Below are 25434 nucleotides of genomic sequence, written 5' to 3'. Positions count from 1 at the left end.
CTCGATTTTAGACTGTCATTACTCATTTCTCAGTATTGCCAGTATCTTACCTTTTTAAAATCAATTATGGACTTTTTAAAGTGTTAAGCAAGTCTGTTTAAAGTCAGGAAAGATAGGAGTAGCTTATAAGTGTGTGCTTCTTCTAAGATGAGACATGCCTGAGCTTCAGATAAAGATTTTGTAATCTTTCCAGTTGCTCAGAGAACTTAGTGAATTCCTGCTTCCTTACTCTGTTTTGGTTGATAGAGTTGTTTAGTGACTACTTTCAAGTTAGGTGAAGTATTTAATAATCTTCAACCAGTTATTATTTATTATGTGCACACAAGCTATTGGGCTAATAGAAAATTTTAACATCGTTACATATGGTTTATAACAAATGCGTTAAAATTAACATAAGTAGTTTTCCGGTCATCGCCTTGGATCCAAAAGATTTTTAAAACTGCTCTGGAAATGTCTTGCCAAAGAAAACTTTCATTGAACAGTAACAATAAAAGCAAACAAATCTGAATAATGCAAACATCTTGCTCTGACTTTGCCTCTCTAAGCCAGGGCTTCCTCATCATTCAGTACAAAGCCTGATTGTCTTCCTAGAAGGCTTGCAGTCCTGATTTACATTTTCCCTCAAGCTTGGTAAACCTGACAGCAGAAAAGTTCCATCAGTCAAGTCATAGTGACATTTTTTAAAGCATGATCTAAACTTCTCAATAATTCTGTGGTGGGAGAGAGGAGAGAGAGACTCGAATAAGGAGCAGCCCTGGGATCAAAGGATGTTTCTGGTATGAATGTTACTTCCCTTCACCCTGGATGTTTTTAACCAGTCTCAAGGAAACAACGAGCGTAGTTTGCTTGGATCCTATCTTGGAAGCTAATTTTTAATTTACTATTATTTGTTTCCAGGTGGAGCACCAGTATTCCCACAAGTTCACAGTAGTGGTGTTACGTGCCACCAAAGTGACAAAGGGGGCCTTCGGTGACATGCGTAAGTGTCCTTATTTGCTTTTCTGTTGAAAATGCATAACCTAGTTGCTCCGGCCCTCTGACAAGCCAGGGGCTCCCTCTCTTTCAGATGTGGTTATCTTTGTCTAGATCTTTGAATGATAACATTTCCAACAGTGCTCTGATGCTCTGCTTTCTGTTGGAATAGTGTTTTGTCTTGACTTTACATTGAGAGTACTTGGAGTCAGAAAAAATGACTGTCTTATGACATCCAGATTTCTGGAATTAAAATAAATTCTATTTAATTCTATTTTGAAAAGAGTGCTGAGTGAAGACTTTGAACAAGCTGCCCCTGAGGCATTGTGCCTATTGGATTAAAAAAATGCAGTTTCTCTAGTTCTTATGCCCGTAAATGTGTTTATTATGTGTGAAAATAGCTAAAGAAACTGGTGTAGCACAGCTTCCAACAACGTGAACCCCAGCCTGAGGATAATGTTGAATGAACTTGCTGGCGGTATCCTTTCCCCATGCTTGGAAAAAGCCATTTTCCGAGTTCATCTCACCACTCAAAAGGCTGGGGGTTATGGGGGTAGAAATACAAAGAAAGATGGATAAGGATTATGATGATGAATTTGGTAAAGTTTTAGATGATTGCTAAAATATGGGAACAGGCGATTTACCTCTCAGAACGGGATTTGGAGAAAGAATGGAGATTATAGTTTGTCAAGCTGGGAAGCAGGCAGGGAAGGCTGCCTTGCCCAATGATGTTGAAACTGGTACTTGGAGGAAGAAAATCTTGGCGAGGAGAGTGAGAAGTCCCAGGCTGAGCAAGTAGAGTTTTTGAAAGCGAGAGAACACAGTGCTTATGAGGAACTAGAAGAGATCCAGTGTTGTTAGAGAATAGACGGCAAAGGGGAAGGGTGACCAGCACTAATGTAACAAAGGCTGAGGTTGAGATTTCATCAGAAATACAATGGGAGAAATTTGATGGCATTTTTGTCATAAATCACAAATTGAATTTTCATTCTAAAAAATGTTTGTTCTGGGGACGCCTGGGTGGCTCAGAGGGCTAAGCGTCCAACTCTTATTTTCAGCTCAGGTCATGATCTCACAGTTTCATGAGTTCAAGCCCTTCATTGGGCTCTGCACTGACAACGTGAAGCCTGCTTGGGATTCTCTCTCTCTCCCTTTCTCTCTGCTCCTTCCCTGCTCACGTGTTGTCTCTGTCTCTCTCAAGATAAATAAACTTAAAAACATTTTTTAAAATGTCTGTTCTGGCCATATTGTGTTAAATATATTGGAAGCAAATGTGGGGTATACTTTATATTTTTAAGAATAAAAAATATGATAACGGATGCAAGAATAAAAATTAGCTGCTTGAAATCATGCTGAAAATGGGCCAGTAAAGTTAAATACTATGGGAAAAAAAAGTGAGCTCAGTGCCCAAGTCTTCAGCAAATGAAAAGAGGTGTCCAGGAAGTGGACAGGACACCTGCGTGGCTCAGTCAGTTGAGTGTTCGACTCTTGGTTTCAGCTCAGGTCATGATCTCACAGTTTTGTGAGTTCAAGCCCCTGCATCGGGCTCTGCACTGCTTACTTGGGATTCTATCTCCCTCTCATGCTCTCTGCCGCGCCCCCATTCACGCTGTCTCTATCTCTCTCAAATAAATAAACCTTTTTAAAAAATATTTTTTTTAAAAGTCAGAAGTAAAATGGGAAACAATGTAGAATCTAATGGCAAGAGTTTTAGATGAGCAGTAGTTTTCATGAGAGATGAGAGTACAAGGATAATTTCTTTCACTCTCATCTGGACCAGGGATTTATACTCTAAATTGTATCTTATACTTCAATCCAACCCATTTAACCACTCCTTGGTCAATGTTCTTCTGAAGTTATTCTTATTTTGCTTTTTAAAATTCTCTGCATTTTCATCATTTAAATGAGAGTTCCCTGGAAGAAAGAGCCACGTCAGAAACCCTTTTTAAAAACTGGTATATCCCCCATGACCTTGAGAAAAGGCACAGGCTTTAAAATTCAAGAGGTTGATTGTTAGATAAGCTCTCCTTAATTCCCTTGAAGCCTAGGTCAGTAACTTGCCAGGCATGCAAGTTACTAACCTAATTTGACTTTTAAAAAAATATAGTTATGTCTTATACAAGGCAGCAACAATGCTTTCTTACAGCGCTGAACTCTGTCATTCAGGTACAACAGGTGTTACTGTGGTTAAGACGAGCCCACACAGCAGTTCAAACTCTATACTCTGTGAGTCACCTTCAGCTGGTATGGATCTGATTTTCTAGCTACTTCCCCCAGAGGCACAGGTATTTGGGCTATCGTTATTTATTAGGATTAAGCCAGGGGAGATAGTGGTATAGCAGGTGTCATTTTAAACCTATGTGAGTTGACATTAATAATAATACTTAAATATAAACATGAGATATTAACTCATGAAACAGGGAACAGGTTCATTTTGGATCCTCACAGTGTACACAACACAGTTTAGACCCTTGGTCTCTAGAAGCTTCCTTTTGAAAATGAAGGACCCATGGAAGGAATAGCCACTGGAGATTAATCACTATAGGGGAAAGGACAGTGTCATGACATTCTGGTGAATTTTTATTCAGCATTTGTATTTTGATTTTGTTTCATTTGAGTTGTTACATAATTTCTTGGAGGAGGGGCAATTGTTGCTAACCCTTTATATCACCTTAATGAGTTTATAGAAAGTCAGGAAGAGATAAGAAGGAAGAACAAGAGAAAGTCTTAGAGAAACAAATTCAGTGAGAAGGTTAGCATAAAAAAGTGAAGGGTTGCAATACATCGCCAAGCACTTTATTTCTGAGAAGTTGTAGGAGATTATTACAGTGAGAAAAGGTATTGGCATTAGCTGTCACTTTCCTAAGAGGAGTTTTGATGATATTGCGTGGTGAGCTTGATCAATACGAATTACCAAGTAAACTGAATTTGGATTCTTTGTGTATAGAATCTCTCTCAATATAGACAAAGATAAAACTACAAAAAATGCCCTAAGATCTGTGAAGACTATGAGAGCAGAAACCTACACCCTCTTCTGTTGTTGATATTGTCTGTGTTCATTTGAGAAGGCAAATTTCCATAAAATTTTACGTGTTGATAAAGAAGAATGACAGATTACTACTGGGTTTTTTGCTTTTGCCTGAGTATGTGGGGAGTTTCTCAAGGGTGCCACAAAAAAATCAAATGGTTGATTCCTGGTAAAATACCTATATCTGCCTTTTTCTTTTTTCTTTCTTTTTTTTTTTTTGAGATAATACTAAGATTATATCTATTTTTTATTTTGTCCCTTGATAGATCATCTTTTTCTAATTATCTCCATTTAAAAATATCATGTAATGTTGTCAAAACATCATAATAAAATCAGCAGCACCCCATGAGCTGTCTTTTGAGGGGTCAGAGTTGACATTTTAATCACAACATCTCACTTAATTTCGTTGTTTTTACCTAAGGGCCTGGGCCAGCCAAGAGCAGGACAGCCCCTTCCCGGACCTGGTTGCTAATCTCAGTGTGCGAAAATGTATCATTTATGCCTGTATCCCAGTGCCCACCCTTCCATGCATTCTTATTCTCACATCATATGAAGAGGTTGTTTGAAGTTCATAATTGCAACTGACTCACCATAGTCTTAGTTTTAAAATAAGTAGTTTGCCTTAATTTTGGCAATATTAATATAACTCTCACTTTTAAAGCTATAGTATAATATATATATATATATATATACACACATACATATATATATACATACATATATATACATATATATATATACATACATATATATATGTATATATATAAATATATATATATACAGTACCACCTTGGTTTGCAAGCATAATTCATTCTGGAAACATGCTTGTAATCCAAAGCACTTGTATATCAAAGCGAATTTCAAGAACCATTGGTTCCGTTGTGATCATGTGACGTTCGGCATCATGTACTCCTCGTATTGCAAGACATAGCTCTTTATCAAGGTAAAATGTACTTATGTTTGCTCATCCTGTGGAACACTCACAGAACAAGTTACTCACAGTCCAAGGTTTTATGGTATATTAAATATAACGTGTAGTCATGAGTATGTCAACACTGCAGCAGGTGCATATGTTGGATGGATATATATTAAACTCTGTGTTTTTTGTTGTCCCTTTCCTCTTCTAACAGAGGTTACACATTTGCAGAATGACTACAGTGACGATAAAATTTCAGTTGGTAATAGAGTTTTCTTTGTGCATGTGTGAAGTGAAACACACAGCCCTGGCCACAAACCTGATTTTAAAACCAAATGAAATGGCTGGCACAAATGTTTTAGCTACCTCCCTGAGTTTCTGCTCCTTTTAATGTTGGGGAAAACACAGATCAAATGTGATAATGGAGGCTAGTCTCAGACTTCACAACTGGATAGAGTCATGTTTCAGTCCCTAAGATGAAGTCAGAAAATGGATAGGATAGTGTTTTTGAAACAATAAAATACTATACCAGTATTAGATATTTTTAATATCCTAATTATGCAAATACACTAATGATTCTTGTCTGGTCTCAACAGACACTGAACTCTTTCTCTTTACAGAATTAGCGTCACCAACGTTAGGGTTTCTGAAGACAGTTATAGGATTGCAGATAGATCTACTTTCCTTAAGTATTCAGGAGAACACAGAGCTTAATTCCAACCTTTAAACTTTAAGAAAAAAATAAATATATTTGGGAGAATTATGAGCTCATTATGTTGAAACCAATTTTAATAAGATTGTATTGCTTCTATCTTAAGGTACTCTTTTTGGGTTTTCTTAAGAACCTCAAGCTTTTATTTGCATAAAGTCTGTGTCTGTGGGTAAATGATGTTTTATTGTAGATAAACTCATAGCAAGATCTAAATCAAGTTCCTGATTTTTAAACAGCTGTGCCATTTGCAGGTCCAAGGCTGACCCAATCTCCCCAAGTAGTGCTTTTCAAACATTAATGTCCAAGTGAGTCACCCACGGTTCTTGTTGAAAGTGTGGATTCTGGGGCGCCTGGGTGGCGCAGTCGGTTAAGCGTCCGACTTCAGCCAGGTCACGATCTCGCAGTCCGTGAGTTCGAGCCCCGCGTCAGGCTCTGGGCTGATGGCTCGGAGCCTGGAGCCTGCTTCCGATTCTGTGTCTCCCTCTCTCTCTGCCCCTCCCCCGTTCATGCTCTGTCTCTCTCTGTCTCAAAAATAAATAAAAAACGTTAAAAAAAAAAAAATTAAAAAAAAAAAAAAAAAAAAAAAGAAAGTGTGGATTCTGATTCAGTAAGTCTGGGAAAGGTTTCCCTCTTTCCTTCAGTCTTGTTCTCCCCAGCAGCAGCTCAATCCCCTCACATCTAGGACCATCCAGAGAATTTAGCCTCTTCAAAGGACATGACCCGCAATGCATAGTGTTAATAATTCCCTGGGAAAGGAGCCTAGAACTCAACCTTCCTATTTGTAAGTGTTAGCCTGAGAGGCAGAGTATTGGGTGCATACGTAGAGGAACGTTATCTATTTAATTTTTTTGAGAATCTTCAGCAGCAGCAAGAGCAATGTAGAAATTACTATAAAAATATATTATCTCTGGTAGACGTTCGTGAATATCACAGTGATCAAATCCCTAGGAAACAGGCCAAATATATTTATGAAAGAGTATGGTCTCCAGAGGCAAAACACTACTCTCTCATCCCATGTTGTTGGGCAAGTTTCCTCTGTCTTCTTTTTTCACCATAGAGATGTTATGAGAATTCAATGCATTAACTAATGTGAAGTACTCATATGCCTGACACATAGTAAGACCTCAATGGTATTATCTATTATTGTTAAAATTATTTCAGATACCAATATAAGAAGACCTTTCTTTCTTTCTTTCTTTCTTTCTTTCTTTCTTTCTTTTTTAAGATTTATTTATTTGTGAGAGAGAGAGAGTGCAAGCAGGGAAGGGGCAGAGAGAGAAGGGAACAGAGGATCCAAAGCGGGCTCTGCACTGACAGCAGCGAGCTCGATGCAGGGCTCGAACTCATGAACCCCGTGAGATCATGACCGGAGCCCAAGTCAGACACACAACCAACTGAGCCACCCAGGTGCCCCAAGAAGACATTTATTTCTTAAATATAATCTTTGTGTGAGCTAAAGAATATTCTTTTGGGATAGTCCATGCACTATAATTTTTCAGTTTTTCACCTTGGAGACAAATTTCCATTGTGAGTTTCTGTGTTGAGCAAATTAACGGATCCTTCTTTTTTTCAGCTTAGAAGAAATAAATGGTAGAATGGCACTTCCGTTGTCTTCTCTGATGCACTTGGGCACAGTTCACTCCTGTGCACCTCTGCCAGCTGTCCAGACTTCTGTTTAACACTTGTCACATAGGCGTCTAACCATGTGTTTATAAAACTGCGGCCTGTATCTTATGTTTTAGAAGATAGGTGTTTAGCCTTGAGACTGGCAAAGTAGTAGTAAGATCTCAGAATTTTGGATGAAGGAATAGACAAATGATATTTGTAAATATGTGTAATTATACCTTTCTTCTTGAGTAGTGCCTTCTTTTTACCTCACTAAAGAGAGAAGTTTAAAAATAATTTTATACTCCATTTTTTTTGTAGATTATAAATATCTGTTATTTCTATCCATAGCTACCTAGAATTTTCCTGGGTTTCAAGGTACATATATTTTATAACACCTTTGGATTAATATAATAAACCTTTTCTTGGATTAATTATGGGGTTTCAAATATATATGTATATAAATAAATGGAACTGCTATTGGCCAAATATGTGTATTTTTTATGGAATCAAACATTTCCCTAGGCTTTAGCCCTTAAGTTATGATGAATGAGTTTCGGCTTACTAATATTTTTGGAATGTTTTTGAGTATCCACCCAAGATTTAAAAAATTCTGTGTATAACGAAACAATTTCCCAGTGGCCTCTTTATGGAAGATAATTTCAAGATGAATAAAGTGTTCCAGAACATGCCTATCTCTCATCTCTTATCTTGTATTTTCTACAAAGTTGAGAAATAGGTTGTGTTAGGAAAGAACTACTGTTCTTCATTCATTTAACTCATGTAGTTTATTAAACGGTCAAATGGTTTTAGGAGGACAGTTAGTCGTTTTTTTCTCTATTTAAATGTCATTAGATCTCTGTGCGTGTGTGACTCGTATGTATATATTTGTGTTTAGGTCTGATGAGTACTGTAAATACTGTTCTATATATTTTGATAATATCAGTTGATCCTTGGGTAGATTTTCACCACATTTATTCAATAAGATTAACAGCATCTTCCAGTTGTATATCTGGTAGCAATGCTTCTGTGAGATAAGGAAAGCAGATTCCTATCAAAATGAAGAGTACGTCACCGGTACTAATAGGGACATAATCCACATGTTCTCTCCTTTTTTTCAAGACTATCAGTGATAGAACCTCCTTAATTTAGTTTTTTATCACATATGTCTTATACTTGAACTTCTTTGTCTTAAAATACTTTCATATTTTTCACAAAAATACTTCAACACGTTAATGTTCTACATGTTAAATATTTCAGCATGTTAATGTTTAATGAAGGGAAATCTTCATTCTAAAAACTTTTTAAAAACTGAGTGATATGCAGGCTTCTTTTCTTAAGCTAAGTAAATTCTCTTTGCCAAAAATCATACATCACCACTTCTGTATTGAAAATGTGTGATTAATATCTCATGGAGTAAAATTTAAAAAATAGTTAAATGTTTCTTAAGTTTCCTCAGAAAAGTATGCTCTTAAACTTTTTATGTCAAAGAGAATAATTCTGCTGCTCTAAAAGTTTGAGCATGTATGTGAAAACATTTATCATGTATGCTATTTTAGTATATTTTAATATTTTAAAATATTTCTTAAAAATAAAAATTCTATGACATAGAGATTGAAGTTAAGTTAAGTTAAACTCAGTCAAGGGATAGTCTGGGAGTTTTGTAAATTTCACTGACTCCTCATAAGTACTTTTCCGTTCTTACTCCCCATGATGCATCAATATATTTTTTATGAAATATTTTAGATAAAATTCTAGACAAATTTATTTTCAGTTGATATACAAGGTGACTCCAAATCTGCAGTTGCAAAATGAAATAACAGCTTGGAAATTTTAACTTTGGAGAACAAATGTTAAAAGAAATAGAACCCAGTGTTTTTTCCAGCAAGTCTCCATTATTCTTTTTTTACTTTTTATTTATTTTTGAGAGAGAGAGAGTGAGAAAATTGGGGAGTGGCAGAGAGGGAGACACAGAATCTGAAGCAGGCTCTGGGCTCTGAGCTGTCAGCACAGAGCCTGACGCAGGGCTCAAACCCATGAGCCACGAGATCATGAAAAAGTAAGATGCTTTGACTGAGCCACCCAGGCGCCCCAAGCAAGGCTCCATTATTAATGTCCTCATCAATAAATGTTGAGCATCTGCTATCTTGAGAAGTACAAAGAAAATAAACATAATACGTGTGGTAGATAACTTTATTCAGTGCCTATTTCATACCAGAGAGGAAGCATGGCTTAGAGATTGGAGCAAGGACTCTGGAACTGGCTTGCTTGAATTCAAATCTCCCTTCTATTTATTAACTCCATGATTTTGGGTAAGTTACTTAGCTTTCCTAAGCCTCAATTTCCTCAGTGGTTACATGGGGGTAACAATTATACCTTCCTCATAGGTTTTTTTTTACAAGAATTAAATTAGATTATGAAGCATTTAGAAAGGGGCTTGATGCATAGTATACACAATATGTGTTAAATAAATAAGCAAAACTATTAAGTGGAGTTCATAGAACTTAACATACTGCATTTATTCATTTTAGTAACCCTAGAAGATATATGCTGTTTTTATTTTAATTTTACAGATACACAATTTTTTAAAAAGACATTAAGTAAATGTTCCCAAATCACACAGCTGTTAGGTTTTATGGCTAGAACTTAAATCTCTCTCACTCTGATGTTTACTTGTACAGTAGCTTTGCCTCTGAGCTTTGTATGGCCTAGGTGATAAGATGAAACAGGTGTGAATAAGTCTGGAAAACCAACCCAAGAAGATATGCACTCAGTAATTGTGTGTTTAGGCTGTATGATGTTACTGATTTTGAAAAGTGCTGGCAATAAACTTCCCAGAAGACCTCACAGCTAGAATGGAGACGGATTTTATAACTTCAGTAGAATTTTAATTTGTTATTATTAAATACTTTTGATACTTCAGTTTAGAAAAAACATCATAAAAGGTCTTAAACATCGGGCTGGCATGGTATGTCTACGGGCACGGTATGTCTATTATTTAAGGAATCTGGCTATTTTTTAATGGTTTATGCTAGTGAATAAATGTCAGGTAGCAAGGATAATGCCTTGTTTGAGTATACTGACCCTAAACTGGGGGTCACTTTTGCTGCACAGGGCACTTTGGGCAATATCTAGAGAGATTTTTAGTTGCCACAATTGGGGGATCCCTTCTGGCATGTAATGTGTAGAGGCCAGGGACAGCATCTCAGAGCAAAGAATTATCTGACCCAAAATACCAAGAGTGTCAAGGCTGAGAGTTCCTATTTTAATGAAAAATAAGAATTATTCTTGTATAGGGTAGAATGCACACATACAACTAAACCCATATAACTAACATTAATAATATAAATAAATTAATGTGTTTTATAATAATATATAAGAATTTCTGGAGAATTACTCTTTCTCTCCTACCTAAACAGATGCCAAGAAACATTCTAAGTTCTAAATCTTTAAAAAATATTCCAAACATAGATACTGGTAACAAAGGTATTTTTGTTTCCTTCCAAGAAGTTATCATAGAGATTTAAGTAAAAAGGCAATGTAGGTAACAACGAAAATTTCAGTTCTGTTGTAGATTGGCCTTTAGCTTGCTTTGGGTTGTTTTGCATTTATCTCTGTTTTCTTGTGAATATCAACATTCTTTACAGTAAGTTATTTTTACTATATGCCAGATGGTAGACCACTTCACTAATGTACTAAGTCAATTGTTAGTTCAAACTGCACCCAGTCAGTTGTGCAGAGATGCTATTGGGCTTTCTTCCTGACATCCACTTGGCTGATGATACATTCTGACAGTTTCATGTCCCTTTACAAAGGGACACACGTGCCCTGGGAAAGCGCTTTTGTAGATCTGAGGCTGTGAGAAAAAGGAAAATGAAAAAATAAGGAGAGTTCACATTGGAGACTCTATCTGGTAAATGGATTTAAAAATGGTATTAATAAAACTGCTTTGTAATTTCAAATTGTTTTTAACATTTATTTATTTTTGAAAGAGTGAGAGCATGTGCACATGCACACATCCAAGTTGGGGAGGGGCAGAGAGAGGAAGACGAGATACAAAGCAGGCTCCGCACTGGGAGCCCAGAGCCTAGTGTGGGGCTTGAACTCGGGAACCCTGAGATCATGACCTGAGCCGAAATCAAGAGTCAGCTAGCCACTTAACCGACTGAGTCACCCAGACATCCCTAAAACTGCTTTGTAATTTCAAATAAGGATAAGGTATTCTGTGATTATTTGAGAACATAGACAATGCTGCTGTTGCAAGGGCTTTTCTCTTCTCTGTCCAATGTATCCAGAATCACTACCAAAGTTCTGTTTTACTAAACTATATTGGATTCATCACTAACTTTTCTAGCTTCTGTATTTCCAGCAGTTTTCAGGGACTGCCCTTCAGCATCTATAGCCATGACCATTCCAATTTTGAGCCTGTTCTGGAAGAAGCAGGGACTGCTATCTATAAACAAGTCCCTTGACACTCTACCGGATTCCTTGGAGGTGTTAAGGGTGGCAAGATGAGATTCAAAGGTTTATTATTATTATTACTGCGTTTAGAACTTGAAAGCAAAGGTTAAATGCAAATGCACTGGGAAGAAATGACTGGCATTGACCCATATTAAAATGCAAATGAATGGGGTGGGACAAAGCTCCAGGAAGGTTGAGACATATTAGGCAAGAGCAGAGAGAAGTTAAGAGTGGGAGATTGCTGTGCCTAAAATGTCACCTTTTCTGCAGTATTGCTCAGGGCTAGCCTATTATCCATTACTTTGGTAATATTTATATATTCCTATAACGTTTCAGACTTAGTTTACAGTTTAGTAGAGGCAAAAATAGGTAAGGGTTAGTGTTGGATTATTTGAAAGAGCAAGGAATTTGGCTTTCAGAAAGCCTAGATTAAAATCCTATCTCTAAATGACCTTGCTCAACTTACTAAAATCTCTGGGTCTGTTTTCTCACCTTCATGACGGGAATAATAATATCTAACTCAGCAAGTTGAAGCTTTATGTGGAATTACTTCTGTTTTATGCAGATGTATATAGATGAGGCCTCTGGGGAATATGATTTACAGTAGCCAATTTTACCTGATAAGAAAACAGAACTAGTTGCCTAGAGATGTATGAACAGGATAAGGAAAAAATACAGGTAACATCTCCTGCTCATCCTTTATGTGTATAGTATTTGGACCCTTGAATATTCTTAGGACAAGGACAACACCTTACTAGCATTTAGTTATCAGCTGAAATGCCAAAGGAAAGCATAATGGTGTGCACAAGTAAAACAGAAGCCATGTTTTCTTACTCAGAACAAATGCTTCCACCATCAAGGTGACTGTGTGGAATGTTCAAAATGTTGGATTCCAGAGATGCCACGTGGCCTACATGTTGACTTGTGGGGGTGATTCTGCAGCGTGTGATCGAGGAGGGTCACTGACTGGAAAGAGAACCTGGGGTCCGGTCAGGGGCACCCTTGTGACCCTTCCTCACCACGCATAGGCCTGCCCTCAGAGTCAGTCAGTGAAAGACAAAAGTGTGTTTCCCAAAGACATCGTGGTGGTGGCTTTGTGAAGAGTGGTTGGAATGTGGGGGAAGCAAGCAGCTAGGAGATGATGTGAACAGCCCAGGTGAGAGGCACTGCTTAGTTGGACTGAGGTGGTGATATTTTGAGTGGGCTTGAGGAACCAGACGTGATAGCCGCGTTAGAGGTGGACTAGGTGGGACTCGGAGGCAGATTGGATACAGGAGCTGTGAGGAAAAGAGAATGACCCTCATGTGTCCAGCTCTGGGGCTGGAAGTGATGGTTCCATGCAAGTAAGACACTGAAAGTCAGGAAAAATTAACAGGTTTTTGGTTCATTTTGCTTTGTTTTTCTTTTGTCTTGCAGCTAAGGAAAGAAAGGTGGAAAGAGAATAAACTTGTTTTGTACATGTTGAGTGTGAGGTATTTTTCAAAGGCATTCAAGAAGAAGATTCAAAGTCTCAGAGTAGAGAGGGGCTCAGGAATGTAGATTAGGGAGAAAATCATATTTATGTGGAAGCCAGAGCCAAGAAAGGATTCAAGGACTTCAAGAATTGATTCAGAATGGTTAAAAAAAGATGGAGGCCTTTAAAGATATATTACTTGGCAATAGGTTATATATGGACATGGAATCAAGAATCTCATATTTGTCCTCCTTGCAGCATCGAGGAAATGAATGTATCACGGCTGCCATTTAAGCCTTGAAGATGATCGGCTTTAAAGGATCTGAGGTTATGGGGGAGGGGAAGGAGAAAAAAAGAAAGGTTAGAGTGGGAGAGAGCCAAAGCATAAGAGACTCTTAAAAACTGAGAACAAACTGAGGGTTGATGGGGGGTGGGAGGGAGGGGAGGGTGGGTGATGGGTATTGAGGAGGGCACCTTTTGGGATGAGCACTGGGTGTTGTATGGAAACCAATTTGACAATAAATTTCATATATTGAAAAAAAAATAAAAATAAAAATAAATAAAAATAAATAAAAATAAAAGATCTGAGATTAATCAAACTGCAGGCTTCGTGTGGGTCATGTGACCTGAGGGGTGCATATTGAGTGTGCTTTTTTAAGACAATATGAATAGTTGATAATTCTTTTATAAGTTGGTTTTGAATACATGAACATTAATTTAAGGGGTTCACTTTGTTTTGAAGGATTCTTTGAAGGATTTGTAAGAGATGTGAAATGAGAGCCCACAATTTAGTGGTGAGCTGAGGGGGAAACTTAGGGCAAGATATACTGAGGGAACATTTACAGAGGTAGGTAGGAAATTGCAAATAATGATATCATTTATTTGTGTAAAGGGTACTGCATTGAGAAAAAAAAAATTCATCAAGTCTCCATGGAAGCTGTGATTGAGGCATGATTTTTGCCAGGAGCTGGGGGATGGGAGGCAGGAATAGAGAGATGGCGGTCAAAGGGAACAAACTTCCAGTTATAAGATGAATAAGTTCTGTGGATTTAATTACAACATGGTGATTGTAGTTAACAATACCATATGCTATATTTGGAAGTTGCTAAGAAAGTAGATCTTCAATGGTTTCACCATAAAAAGAAATGGTAATTGTGTGAGATGATAGAGGTGTTCACGAACCCTACTGTGATAATCATTTGGCGATATGTGTATCACATCATCATGTTGTACACCTTAAACTTACATAGTGTTATATGTCTAGTATAATTCAGTAAAGCTGAGAAAACAAGTTACAATAGGGAGAATAACACTATGTCATAGAAAAGGTGGAGTATAATGGGTCAGAATTTTACAAGATGATGGGATTAGAAGCTGCAAGTATAGACTGCATTTATTTTTCTAAACTCATGAGGGTAGGAAGGATCTTGAGGAATTAGCAAAAATAATGAATTTATTTTATTTTTTTAAGTTTATTTCTTTATTTTTGAGAGAGACAGAGAGAATGTGAGGAGGGGATGCACAGAGAGAGAGGGAGAATCTCAAGCAGGCTCCCCACTGTCAGCACAGAGCCCAATGCGGGGCTCGAACTCATGAACCTTGAGATCATGACCTGAGCCAAAATCAAGAGTTGGTTGCTTAACTGACTGGGCCATCTAGGCACTCCTGTTTATTTATTTATTTTTTTGATGATCAGTGTTTGTTTATAGGTTGCGAAGGTGTAGCCAGGGCAAAGCAAATGTTTACAGGTTAAATTTGGGGCTGGGGATAAATGAGAAATATCTGAGAGGAGGTAGAATAGTATGACATTGAGAGAAGAATGTATGGATACTTGTTCTTCTAAGACATGAAGGAAGAACTTAAGTATGAATAAATGCATTTTCTAATTATAAATATGGTTTTACGGTTGTGAAGTATAGGGAAGAGAAATTGAATGAATCCATCTAATCCTCTCCTTTTGTTTTCTCAGTGAAGTATGAGCCTGAGTTGTACCCTCAGATGAGGAGTAGCAGATAGGGTAGGTGACTTGAGAAATGTAATAAGTGTTGGGCAGTCATGTAAAGAATGGAAATAAAAGGAATAGGGATTAGTATATGTTTGGTCAAGTCAATGACTCAGTAGGCATTGGACTATGCTGAAGCAACTAATAGCAGAACATTCATTTCCTCTGAGCGCAACTTATAAGACACAGGTTAAATTAATTTAAAGAATGTCTGAAAGATTGAAAACTGCTGAGTCAACCCGGATTTGAGGGACCAAAATCTCAGAGGAGAGAAGTCATTGAAGTAGGCCTCAGTGTTCTACAAGCCATCTTTCCCCCCTCAATCCACTGCTGGATTTAGGTGGGTTTGGGGGGGTCACAAGGACGTAGGAAGTAGCCAAGTAGTGAAGAGGCAGACAATCCACCAGGGCTCTGACAATCTCAAAGGATTTGGGGACACAAAAACTGCATTTCCGAGACAAGCCAGTTAGAATTTGAGGGGCAGAGCGTCTGAGAGAAGGGAAACTCAGAGAAGCTGAAAGTCAGCGCCTTCACCATGTGCACTAAACAAAGTCTTAATCTGCGTGGGGCAACAGGCTGAGGAGCAAACATAAAATACCCCCCAAAACAAAGCAGAGATATTGGCAGCATCACAGTACTAAGAGGGAAAAAAATGGAATTCAGAACTTCCAAATGAAAAGGGGCCTTCGAAACACCCTGGGCTCTCAGTTGAGAAGTTTCAGTGGGACTGAACGAGAGGTAGGCTGAACCTTATAAAGATTGGAGTCAGTTCCATTTTTGATTAAGTTCAGGAGATCCATCCTGTTCTCCCTGCCTGCCTTCCGGAAGATAAGATGGGGCTTCTGTGGAGGTAGATCTAAGTCCCTTCCCATTTTTCATAGAAAGGTCTGGCATTGAGCCAAGAATCACCAGGTATACCAAAGACTAAGATCAAGAAAAATAAATAGATCTGCACAGATTATATAAAATAATTATGGTTGATATGTTCGAGAAAATAGATGACAAATGGAGAATTTTACCAGGGATCCAGATACATAGGAAAGAATAAAATGGAAGAATTACAACTAAAAACAAGAAGTGAAATTAAAAACTCCATAGATAGGTTTGATGTCGTTTGGACACATCTGAAGAGAGGCAATTAATTAACGGAATAGGTTAGTAGGAAATATCCAGACTGAAACACAGAGAACAAAAAGGGAAATAAACTATAGAGGAAAACGTAAGGAATATCTAGGGCATGATAGAAAGCACTGGGAAGGAGAAAGGGTGTGTGTGTGTGTGTGTGTGTGTGTGTGTGTGTGTGTGTGTGTGTGTAGGTTATGAACTCAAGGATAAGTACAAAGAATACCAACCCTACGCATATTGCAGTAAAATTGCTGGAAACTAAAGAGAAAGAAAAAAAATGTTCTAAAGGTATCCAGAGGAAAAAAGACATTTAAAAAAACAACCACAAGATAACAGAATGACATCTATGAAGTGTTGAAATAAAATATCTGCCAGAATAACCAAAGAAATTAAAGAAAGACAACTTATACTACCTGACATCAATTTATTATAAAACTAGGATAATTAAGACAGAGTGGCATTAGTGCAAGAGTAAATGAATAGACTAATGGGCGAATAAACCAATAAAAATCCAGAAACAGACTTGCATTTATGTGACCTCTTGATTAATGCAAAAGTTACATTGCCATGCTAGGATTAAAGGCAGTGTTTCCAGTAAATGATCCTGAGTCCCTATGAAAAAAATCATAACACTCCCCTCACACCATACGCAGGAATTGATTCCAATTTAGATCTAAAAAGAAAAAGTAAAACCAGTAAGATTTTTGAAGACATCAATGCAAACTATTTTATGACACTGGAATAGCTAAGGTTTTCTTAAAAGACAAAAAGCAGGGGAGCCTGGGTGGCTCAATCAGTTAAGCACCTAACTCTTGATTTTGGCTCAGGTCATGATCCCAGGGTCGTGAGGTTGAGCCCTACTTAAGATTCTCTCTCTCTCTGCCCCACTCTGCACCTCCATCCCCACTCCCCTCCCCACTCACACACACACACATGCACACCGTCTCTCACTCTCTCTCTAAAATAAAAAAAAAAAGACAAAAAACCTGAATTATAAGAAAACAGTTGGACACACTGAACTATATTAAAGTTCGGCATTTATTTTGGTCAAAAGACATCATTTAAAGTAGTGAAAAGATGGAAACCCTAAATTGAGAAAATATATTTGCAACCTATGTATGTCTGTCAAAGGACTCATCCAGAATATGTAAAGTACTCATAAATTAATCTAAAAAACAAGCAACCCAATGGAAAGAAATGGACAAAGGATTTGAGTATGCTCTTCATTCCAGAGAATCACCAATTGACCAATAAAAAGAAGAGGTATTCAACCTCATCATCATCCAAGATGTGTGAAATAAATCCACACTGAGATACCATCATACATCCACCAGATGTTTAAAATTAAAAGATTGACAATATTAAGTATTGGAAGGATGTGCTGCCGTGTGACTATTAACATCAGCGTGTACAATAGTGTAATAATTTCATACCTAAGGAATTCCATTCTTGGGAATTTTGCAACAGAAACATACACATGTACACAACAAAAGCCACGTCCAGAATGTTCAATGGCAGCACCACCGGTAATATCCCAAATTAGAAACAATCCAAATGTCCATTAACGGTGAAATGGATAAACATTTTATGGAATACAGTGGAATAGTTTCCATCAGTAATAACGAGCATATTTTACACGTTACTGTGGATGAATCTCACATACTTAATGGTGGCCCAGTTGTACATATTGTGCTATTGATTCTATTGATAAAAAGCAGGTAAAAATATTCTATGCCGATAGAAGGCAGGGCACTGGTCACCCTGCTGGAGGGATTTGAGGGAGGCTTCCGGAGTGCTGGTAACGTTCCGTATCTTGATGTGGGTGGTGATATTGTGAGTGAGTTCAGTTTATGAAAACTCAACAGACTGTAGCAATGATCTTCTAACTCTTCTGCCTATATCTTCTCCTTCAACAAAAACTTTACGGTAAAAAAGAACCAAATGGCTCTTGCAATTTGTACATTTACGGTGAGGCTAACAATCACTTTCCTGGCTAGTCACTCAGCCAGCATAGAACCTGGGGAGTGAAAAGTTTGGTAATCATAAAACCTTTAAGTTTTTAAACCTTTAAGTTGAAAAGCTTTAAGTGCTCCCTATAATTACCTTTATCATGAAATCACACATATTTCAAAGAGTGATGACAGCTGAAAGCGATATGCAGAAGCATTTATTTCAACAAATTACTATTTAATTTTTGGTCTTACGGTACTCCTATTTTGGTGGTAACTGAAGCAGAATGCTTGAATATTCAGTCTATCACCTTATATACGTTGCCTGCTAACACACCCCCCATACTTTATTCTTGGATTTGTTTTCATGTGGCTACTTGAAAAGGTCTTTAATGGCTGGAAAGAAACGGAAGTGAATTACTGGATTGTGCTTAATATAGTCTATGGGCAGCATGACTCCATGACAGACGGCCAGTAAGCCTGTTGACGTCTCAGTGCCAAAATATTTCTACTTTTCTGTGTTCTTTATATTATTGTTCTTTAGTTGGTTCTAATCATATACCTTAAACCACATTTTTCTAAATTGTGTACCTAAGAACCACCTGGTCAAGTTGTTAAAAATGCAGATTTCCAAGCCTGAGCTCTGACTGAAGACGCAGAGCATGTGCATTTTTAACACTCCAGACGATGCTGTGAAGATATTTTAGGGGACTAAATTTTGAGAAACACTACCTTAAGTTCACCATCAATAGTAATAGCTATTTGGAAAATGATATTTTGACTGGGAATTTGGGGGGATTATTCTTTTGGGGATTTTTTGGTTTTGTATCAGGTTATGAGTCACCTTCATTTAGAGCAAAGGGTTTAAGTTGCTGAGCAAAGTGGATATGAGAAAGCAAATGGAGAATATTTAAAATAGAACTTAACAGAGTACAGAAGCTGCCATCAGCCCCTATCATGAATCATATAATATTTTGTTCAGACAAAGCTGAAGTGGCAGATGGGCCTGTTATTAATTTAGGTAGGCACTCCTTAAACTACTAAAGTTTATGAGAAGTTTTACAACCCTGGAATTCTGAAGCTATTTCAGGTGCATGTAGTTTCATGTCATCTTTATGGGAGCAGAAAAAGATCTGTATCCCACACCCCTTGCATTTTTGTTTGTCAGAATTTAGATAAAAGGATGCAATGAGAGGAAGTCTTTGCCCACACATTGCATCTTTGCTTTACCACCTGTTTTGCTGGAACCAATCAAGGCGAAGCTGAATCATTGACTCAGCATCCAGTTACCCTATAGGCATCAACTCACAAAACCATGAACTAAGTATACAGGAGAAAGAAACCCAAACATTTCTTTTCCTACGTTTGACTTCTTTCTCCCCTTAATGCATATCTAGGAACTGCTCTCAAGCACCTGGCTAAGTTGTGCTGTCGAACTGGACTGTTTTCCCTTTTCAAAGCTTCCGTGTGTGGGACGCCTGGGTGGCTCAGTCGGTTTAGCGTCTGACTCTGGCTCAGGTCACGATCTTGCGATTCGTGAGTTCGAGCCCTGTGCCGGGTTCTGTCCTGGCAGGTCGGACCCTGGAGCCTGCTTCGAATTCTCTGTCTCCCTCTCTCTCTCGATCCCTCCTCCACTAGTGCGTGCTCTCTCTCTCTCTCCCCCCAAAATAAATAAACATTAAAAAAAAAAGCTTCTAGGCACTATGGTGCCAATGAAGATTATAGATTATATAAAGGGCGTGAGCTGTGTGATTAGCATAATCCAATTTGAAACTAGCATTCTAAAATTCTTTTTCATCTTGCAGTGTCTGCCACTGCCAGATGTTTCTCAGCTTGCAAAGATTAGCAGTGATGCCGACTGCGCTATCAAAGTTTGCAGCTGTCGGTGGTTTTCCACTGTCCAGCACCCTTTGACATCTTAACTGAGGTCTCTCACTAATGAAGCGAGAGGAGAAAGTAAAACAACTACCACTCTTGACAGAAGTTGTAGACTATTGATGCTGGGGACAAGTGAAAAGAAGAATCCAAAGTGACAGCTTTAAACTGGGTTCTGGTTTTCTTAAAAGAGGTCTGTCCCTGTTTTGATGTATAAATGTAGCATTGGCATCCTGTCGCACGGTATTTTCTTTATCATTTTTTCAGAGTTAGAATTTGCCAGGGTGTGTGACCTGAACTGAGCGTCCAGGATGGCTTGGAAGATGGCTATATCCCTGACTGACTTATGCTATTTCAGTTTGTTGCATTCTTTTCTTATTCTTGGGTTTCTCCCCAGGAACGTAACTTTCTGCTTTCTCTTCCTCATTTGGCCCAAGAAAACCTCTCCCTCCTTTCCTCAGATTCAGAGGAAGACCAAGCCTCAAAGGCAATTTCTCCACCTACGATCTGACTTTATTTGTGTGTAATAATCCGAGTGACTGAGTTACTAGTCATGGGCGTAGTGTATCTGCTTGTCTCCCGTTTACCTTTGCCTCTCAAATTAGGCTCTTAGCATTTGAGTCACTTCCACAGTCCAGATCTTCAGTTTCACGCTCGGTGGCCTGGTAAAGCCAAACTGCTTCTTGACAGGTAGTTGCTGGCATACAGTAGGCACTCAAATATTTGTTGAGCGAAGGAGTGATGTTTACCATTTGCATGCCTCCTCTTCCCGGACACTTTTTGTTTTCTAGATTGATTTTTGCCTGGTTTTGTGTGTTCTAGTGTTTGGGGAAAACAGAAAAGAGCATCAGCCCCATGAGAAAGAACCTGCCCTATGGGCTAGTGAAGGGGCTCCATTTTTGCACATTTAAGGTGAAGGACCAGTTGAATCGTCTCCTTTAAATCACGTGTTGACTTCTCAAAAGAGGGAAGATATTTTTCTTCATGGCCTTCCACCACCTGCTATTCTAACCTGTAGTTTTGTTTCTGATTTGCCGTCTTGAGCGCTGGTGCTGCGGCAAGAACATGGTTAAGGAAAAGCAACATCTCCTGGTTGAGGAGGTGGGAAGAGTCACCTTGTAGCCTGCCCGCCTCTGCTTTGGCCCGTTTCCCCTTGCCTTCCCTCCTGCTCAGTACTTTTGTTTTCTAGTTTGTCTTCCATGGTCTGGTTGAGAGATACAAGCACTGGGTTAGAAACTGCAATATGTAAATGTATCAAGCCAACACTTTGTCTGCCTTACACTTATGCAATATTATATGCCAGTTATACCTCCATAAAAATAAATAAATAAAATTCCAATAATTACCTATTTCCCTTTTCTCTAAAACAGGGTATCGAAAGTGTGAACAGAAGATGACCTACATCAGTATCAGCTAGAATATTTATTTTAAAATGCAGATTCCTGGGGCATCTGGGTGGCTCAGTTGGTTAAGCATCCAACTCTTGATTTCAGCTGAGGTCATGATCTCCCGGTTTGTGAGTTTGAGCCCCACATTGGGCTCTGCTCTGTCAGCATGGAGCCTGATTGTGATTCTCTGTCTCCTCTCTCTCTGCCCCTCCCCCACTCATGTGTGTGAGCGCGCGCTCTCTCTCTCTCTCTCAAAAATAACTAAACTTTTAAAACTGCACATTTCTAAGTTCTCTGCTGATCTGCTGATCATAGGTCTTAGGAAATGAGGGTCAGGGGTCTGCAGGTTTTTCTTTTTTTAATGTTTTATCTAATTTTGGTTGAGAGACTGCAAGCTGGGGAAGGGCAGAGAGAGAAGAAGACAAAGAATCTGAAGCAGGCTCCATTCTCTCAGCACAGAGCCCGATGTGGGGCTCATGAACTGTGAGATCATGACTTGAGCTGAAGTTAGACGCTTCACCAACTGAGCCAGTCAGGTGCCCAGTAGAACCCTAGGCATTTATATTACACTCTTACTTTTGAGACTCAGCTGCCCTTAACTATCAATGCATAAGGTCCAAATGGGAAAATTAAATAAAAGACAATTCCAAATGCTTATACCTCATTCACAAATCTTTCCACTTTACCATAAAAAGGCTTTTAAAAATGTGATCACCACATAGAACTATGAACAGCGTTTAAAAATTAAGTGAAGGGCACTGATTAAATTGTTTGATGGCCATAACTACTGTTGAAAGACAAAGGTTTTTTTTTTTTAATTTCTTTGGAAAACAATCATTTGAGAACTATTATTTTTGCTTTTCCTTTGTTCTCAATTTTTATATCTTTTTGTGTGGACATCTGTGCCACTTTGTTCCTCCCTCCCTCCCTTTCTTTCTCCTTCCCTCTTCTTTTCCATGACTCTTTCTATTTTCTATAGCAATGCCTACCTTATGATATCATCTTTAGAACTTAGGAGCATGATGTCATTAAATGAATGATTGTTGCAGTCAGAACTTCCCCTGAGACTTACCAGCTGGATGATAGTAGACAGATTGCTTAACATCCCTCAGTTCCTGTTGTTTCAACAGAGCACTTACCTTGTAGTACTGTTGGGAGATCTGAATGAGACTTATGTGTGTACAGTGCTTAACGGAGATCCTAGCAGGCATTACTCAACTGTTGGTTTTTGTGGTTATGAATTACAATGGCCACTTGGGAAAGGATGTGTTAAAGAGAAAAGTCAAGTCCTTAAGTTAGGAGCCCTATGAATATTGGGATGGTTGTTAAGTTCTAAAGAGATAAAGTTGAGTCAGACTTGATGGCTGCCCTCAAGCTGTTGACAGTCTTGTAGGAAAAGATAAATGTGTAATTACATCCATGAAATGTAGTGTGTGCAATGCTGTAAGACGGTGAAGGATTCAGTGGAACCACTAAGGAGGGAGTGATCAATGTTTCCACGGCTTAGTCAGTTGCCTTGTTGTTAAGTGTATATATAGTGGGAAGAAATTTAAATAGTACCTTTGTTTCTTTCTATTTAAAATGGTACCCACATCATGCCCTGACTCAAGCAAGTCTTTATGTACAGTAGAAAAAGCTGTCACTGAGCACTGGGTGTTGTATGGAAACCAATTTGACAGTAAATTTCATATATTAAAAAATTAAAAATTAAAAATTAAAAAAAAAAAAAAGAAAAGAAAAAGCTGTCACTTCCTGGGGCACCTGGGTGGCTCAGTTGGTTAAGCAAGCTTCTGACTTCGGCTCAGGTCATGATCTCATGGTTTGTGAGTTCGAGCTCCATTTTGGGCTCTGTGCTGAGAGAGCCTGAAGCCTGTTTCAGATTCTGTGTCTCCCTCTTTCACTGTTCCTCCCCTGCCTGTGCTCTGTCTCTCAAACATAAATAAACATTTTAAAAAGTTTAAAAAAAAAAAGAAAAGAAAAAGCTGTCACTTCCTTGAGACACCCACTTCCATGTGATTGAGTACTGCTATAATAAATACAGAAACATACATGGATTACTAATACAGGTGCTGTTCAGTGTGCAGCCTGTACAGCTATACAAGGCAACCCTATAACTACAATATTTATCTCACACTGACTGTCATTGTTTGGCAAAGAAAGTAATTAGGATAATTTTTTTCTGTTGTAGACTATGATCCTGAACCCATGACCTTGTCACCATCAGAGTCCTGGGGTGACGGTTATATTGTAGTTAGCTGGGTGAGATTGCTCTCATCATTTAGCAGTTGGACTGACATGTTGACTGAACATGTCCTAAAGTGGACAGAAGAATTCTGAGTAAAGCACCTAATAAACGATTCCTTCCCACAAGACTGTTGTGAAGGGCAGGGACATAATGTGTAAGAAGTATATAACCTGTGATGTTCTTCTGTTATGTAGTACCTTGTCTCAGACATTTTGAATATGTGATGGCAGATTCATTAAAAATAATCTGACAGAGCATACAGTAAAAACAAATTAGGAATTATGAATCACATCTTTGTATCCTTCTCCCTTGTGTTTGCTGTCTATAGTTGATACCCCAGATCCCTATGTGGAACTTTTCATCTCCTCAACCCCTGACAGCAGGAAGAGAACAAGACACTTCAATAATGACATAAACCCAGTGTGGAATGAGACCTTTGAATTTATTTTGGATCCTAATCAGGAAAATGTTTTGGAGGTCAGTGAATCATTTGTGGACTGTTCAATGGTCATAATTCATGTTGAAGTTGGTGCCTGAGCTTTGTCCCTTCTCTTCAGTTGGGTGTAGTTGGAGTCCAGCTGTGCAGCATGGCACACTAGGCTCCAGATGGTGCCCCCCAGGTGATGTGACACCCCCCCCCCCCCGCCCGGGTGATGGGAAGGTCCAGTGGAAAACACAAGAGTTAGGTAGGGCTGGGAAGAATCGTTTATCCTCCTTGAGTGCTTTGGAGAAAACATTTTCTGTTATAAAGAGAAAAGTCCAAGTATAACAGAATAACCCTACTGTCAATTGATTGTGACTTTAAGGTAACTTAAGGTTTCTAACTTAAAATCATTAACTTTCAATGAAGTTAAAATAGATGATTTCCAAAATGGTTGCATGGGTTTTCTACGTTAATTTATTTCTCATACTCCAAAATAGCATTTCCCCTGAGAGGGGATAAAGTCCCATTTTTGAAAGCATGATAATGAAGACGTCAATCAGGAAAATGAAAAAAAATTATTATTTTAGTAGCAAATGTGTCTGAAAGAAAAGACAAAGTATTATAACAAAGCTGAATGTTGAGGACCTCAAATGATTATTAAAGATCATTTGAAAACTTTCATTTATTGATTGTGGTGGAGATTTTAGATATAATTTCCAAAGATCCAAGAGAAATTGTGTTCTTGTGCTTTACCTTTTAATGTCTACAGGTCACATTAATGGATGCCAATTACGTCATGGATGAAACTCTAGGAACAGCAACATTCCCCATATCCTCTATCAGAGTGGGAGAGAAGAAAGAGGTTCCTTTTATTTTCAACCAAGTAAGCAACACAACAGGATTATTTTTCAACCCTATGTCAGATAAAAATCACTTTATTCTGGAATTTTATTTCTTTGTTTGTTTGAATGTTTGTGTTTTAAACAGGAAAATTTTGTTTTCCCTTTTACTTCTTATACTAATCTTTTTATTGTTTTGATATTTATAGACTTTGGTTGAGGTATCACAGTAAATACTATTAAGACATTAATCTCTGTTGTTGCTCTCAGTGAGGCAATGACTTTGGATCCCACTGGCAGGTCTAACAAAACTTTTGGGAAGCTGAAAGAAGATATGAAATCTGAAAGGAATAGCAGAGAAGAGAGAATGAGGGAGTGAACTCAGAAAACTATTGGGACGTCCAAACTGTTCCAAAATTACATGCTTAGTAATAAATTAA

At 38.2% G+C, this 25434-nt stretch overlaps 1 protein-coding gene across 4 annotated transcripts in view; it reads left to right on the top strand.

Annotated features, from left to right (window-relative positions):
* Positions 1-25434, top strand: part of PLA2G4A (phospholipase A2 group IVA) — a 164511-nt gene that overhangs the window by 44098 nt on the left and 94979 nt on the right. For 3 of the 4 annotated variants that reach the window (XM_060643668.3, XM_060643670.3, XM_060643669.3), the window contains exons 3-5: positions 898-979; positions 24060-24208; positions 24925-25038. In XM_060643668.3, coding sequence (XP_060499651.1) covers positions 898-979; positions 24060-24208; positions 24925-25038 — 345 coding nt within the window. Of the gene's footprint in view, positions 1-503; positions 777-897; positions 980-24059; positions 24209-24924; positions 25039-25434 lie in introns of those variants that run through there. The other variant, XM_060643671.3, reaches the window with a different exon arrangement.

This window comes from Panthera onca, chromosome F1 (assembly GCF_046562875.1).
Source record: "Panthera onca isolate mPanOnc1 chromosome F1, mPanOnc1 haplotype 2, whole genome shotgun sequence".
Taxonomy (NCBI): Eukaryota; Metazoa; Chordata; class Mammalia; order Carnivora; family Felidae; genus Panthera; species Panthera onca.
Note: the sequence above shows the minus strand (reverse complement) of the source record. Positions and strands in the feature narration are given on the sequence as shown.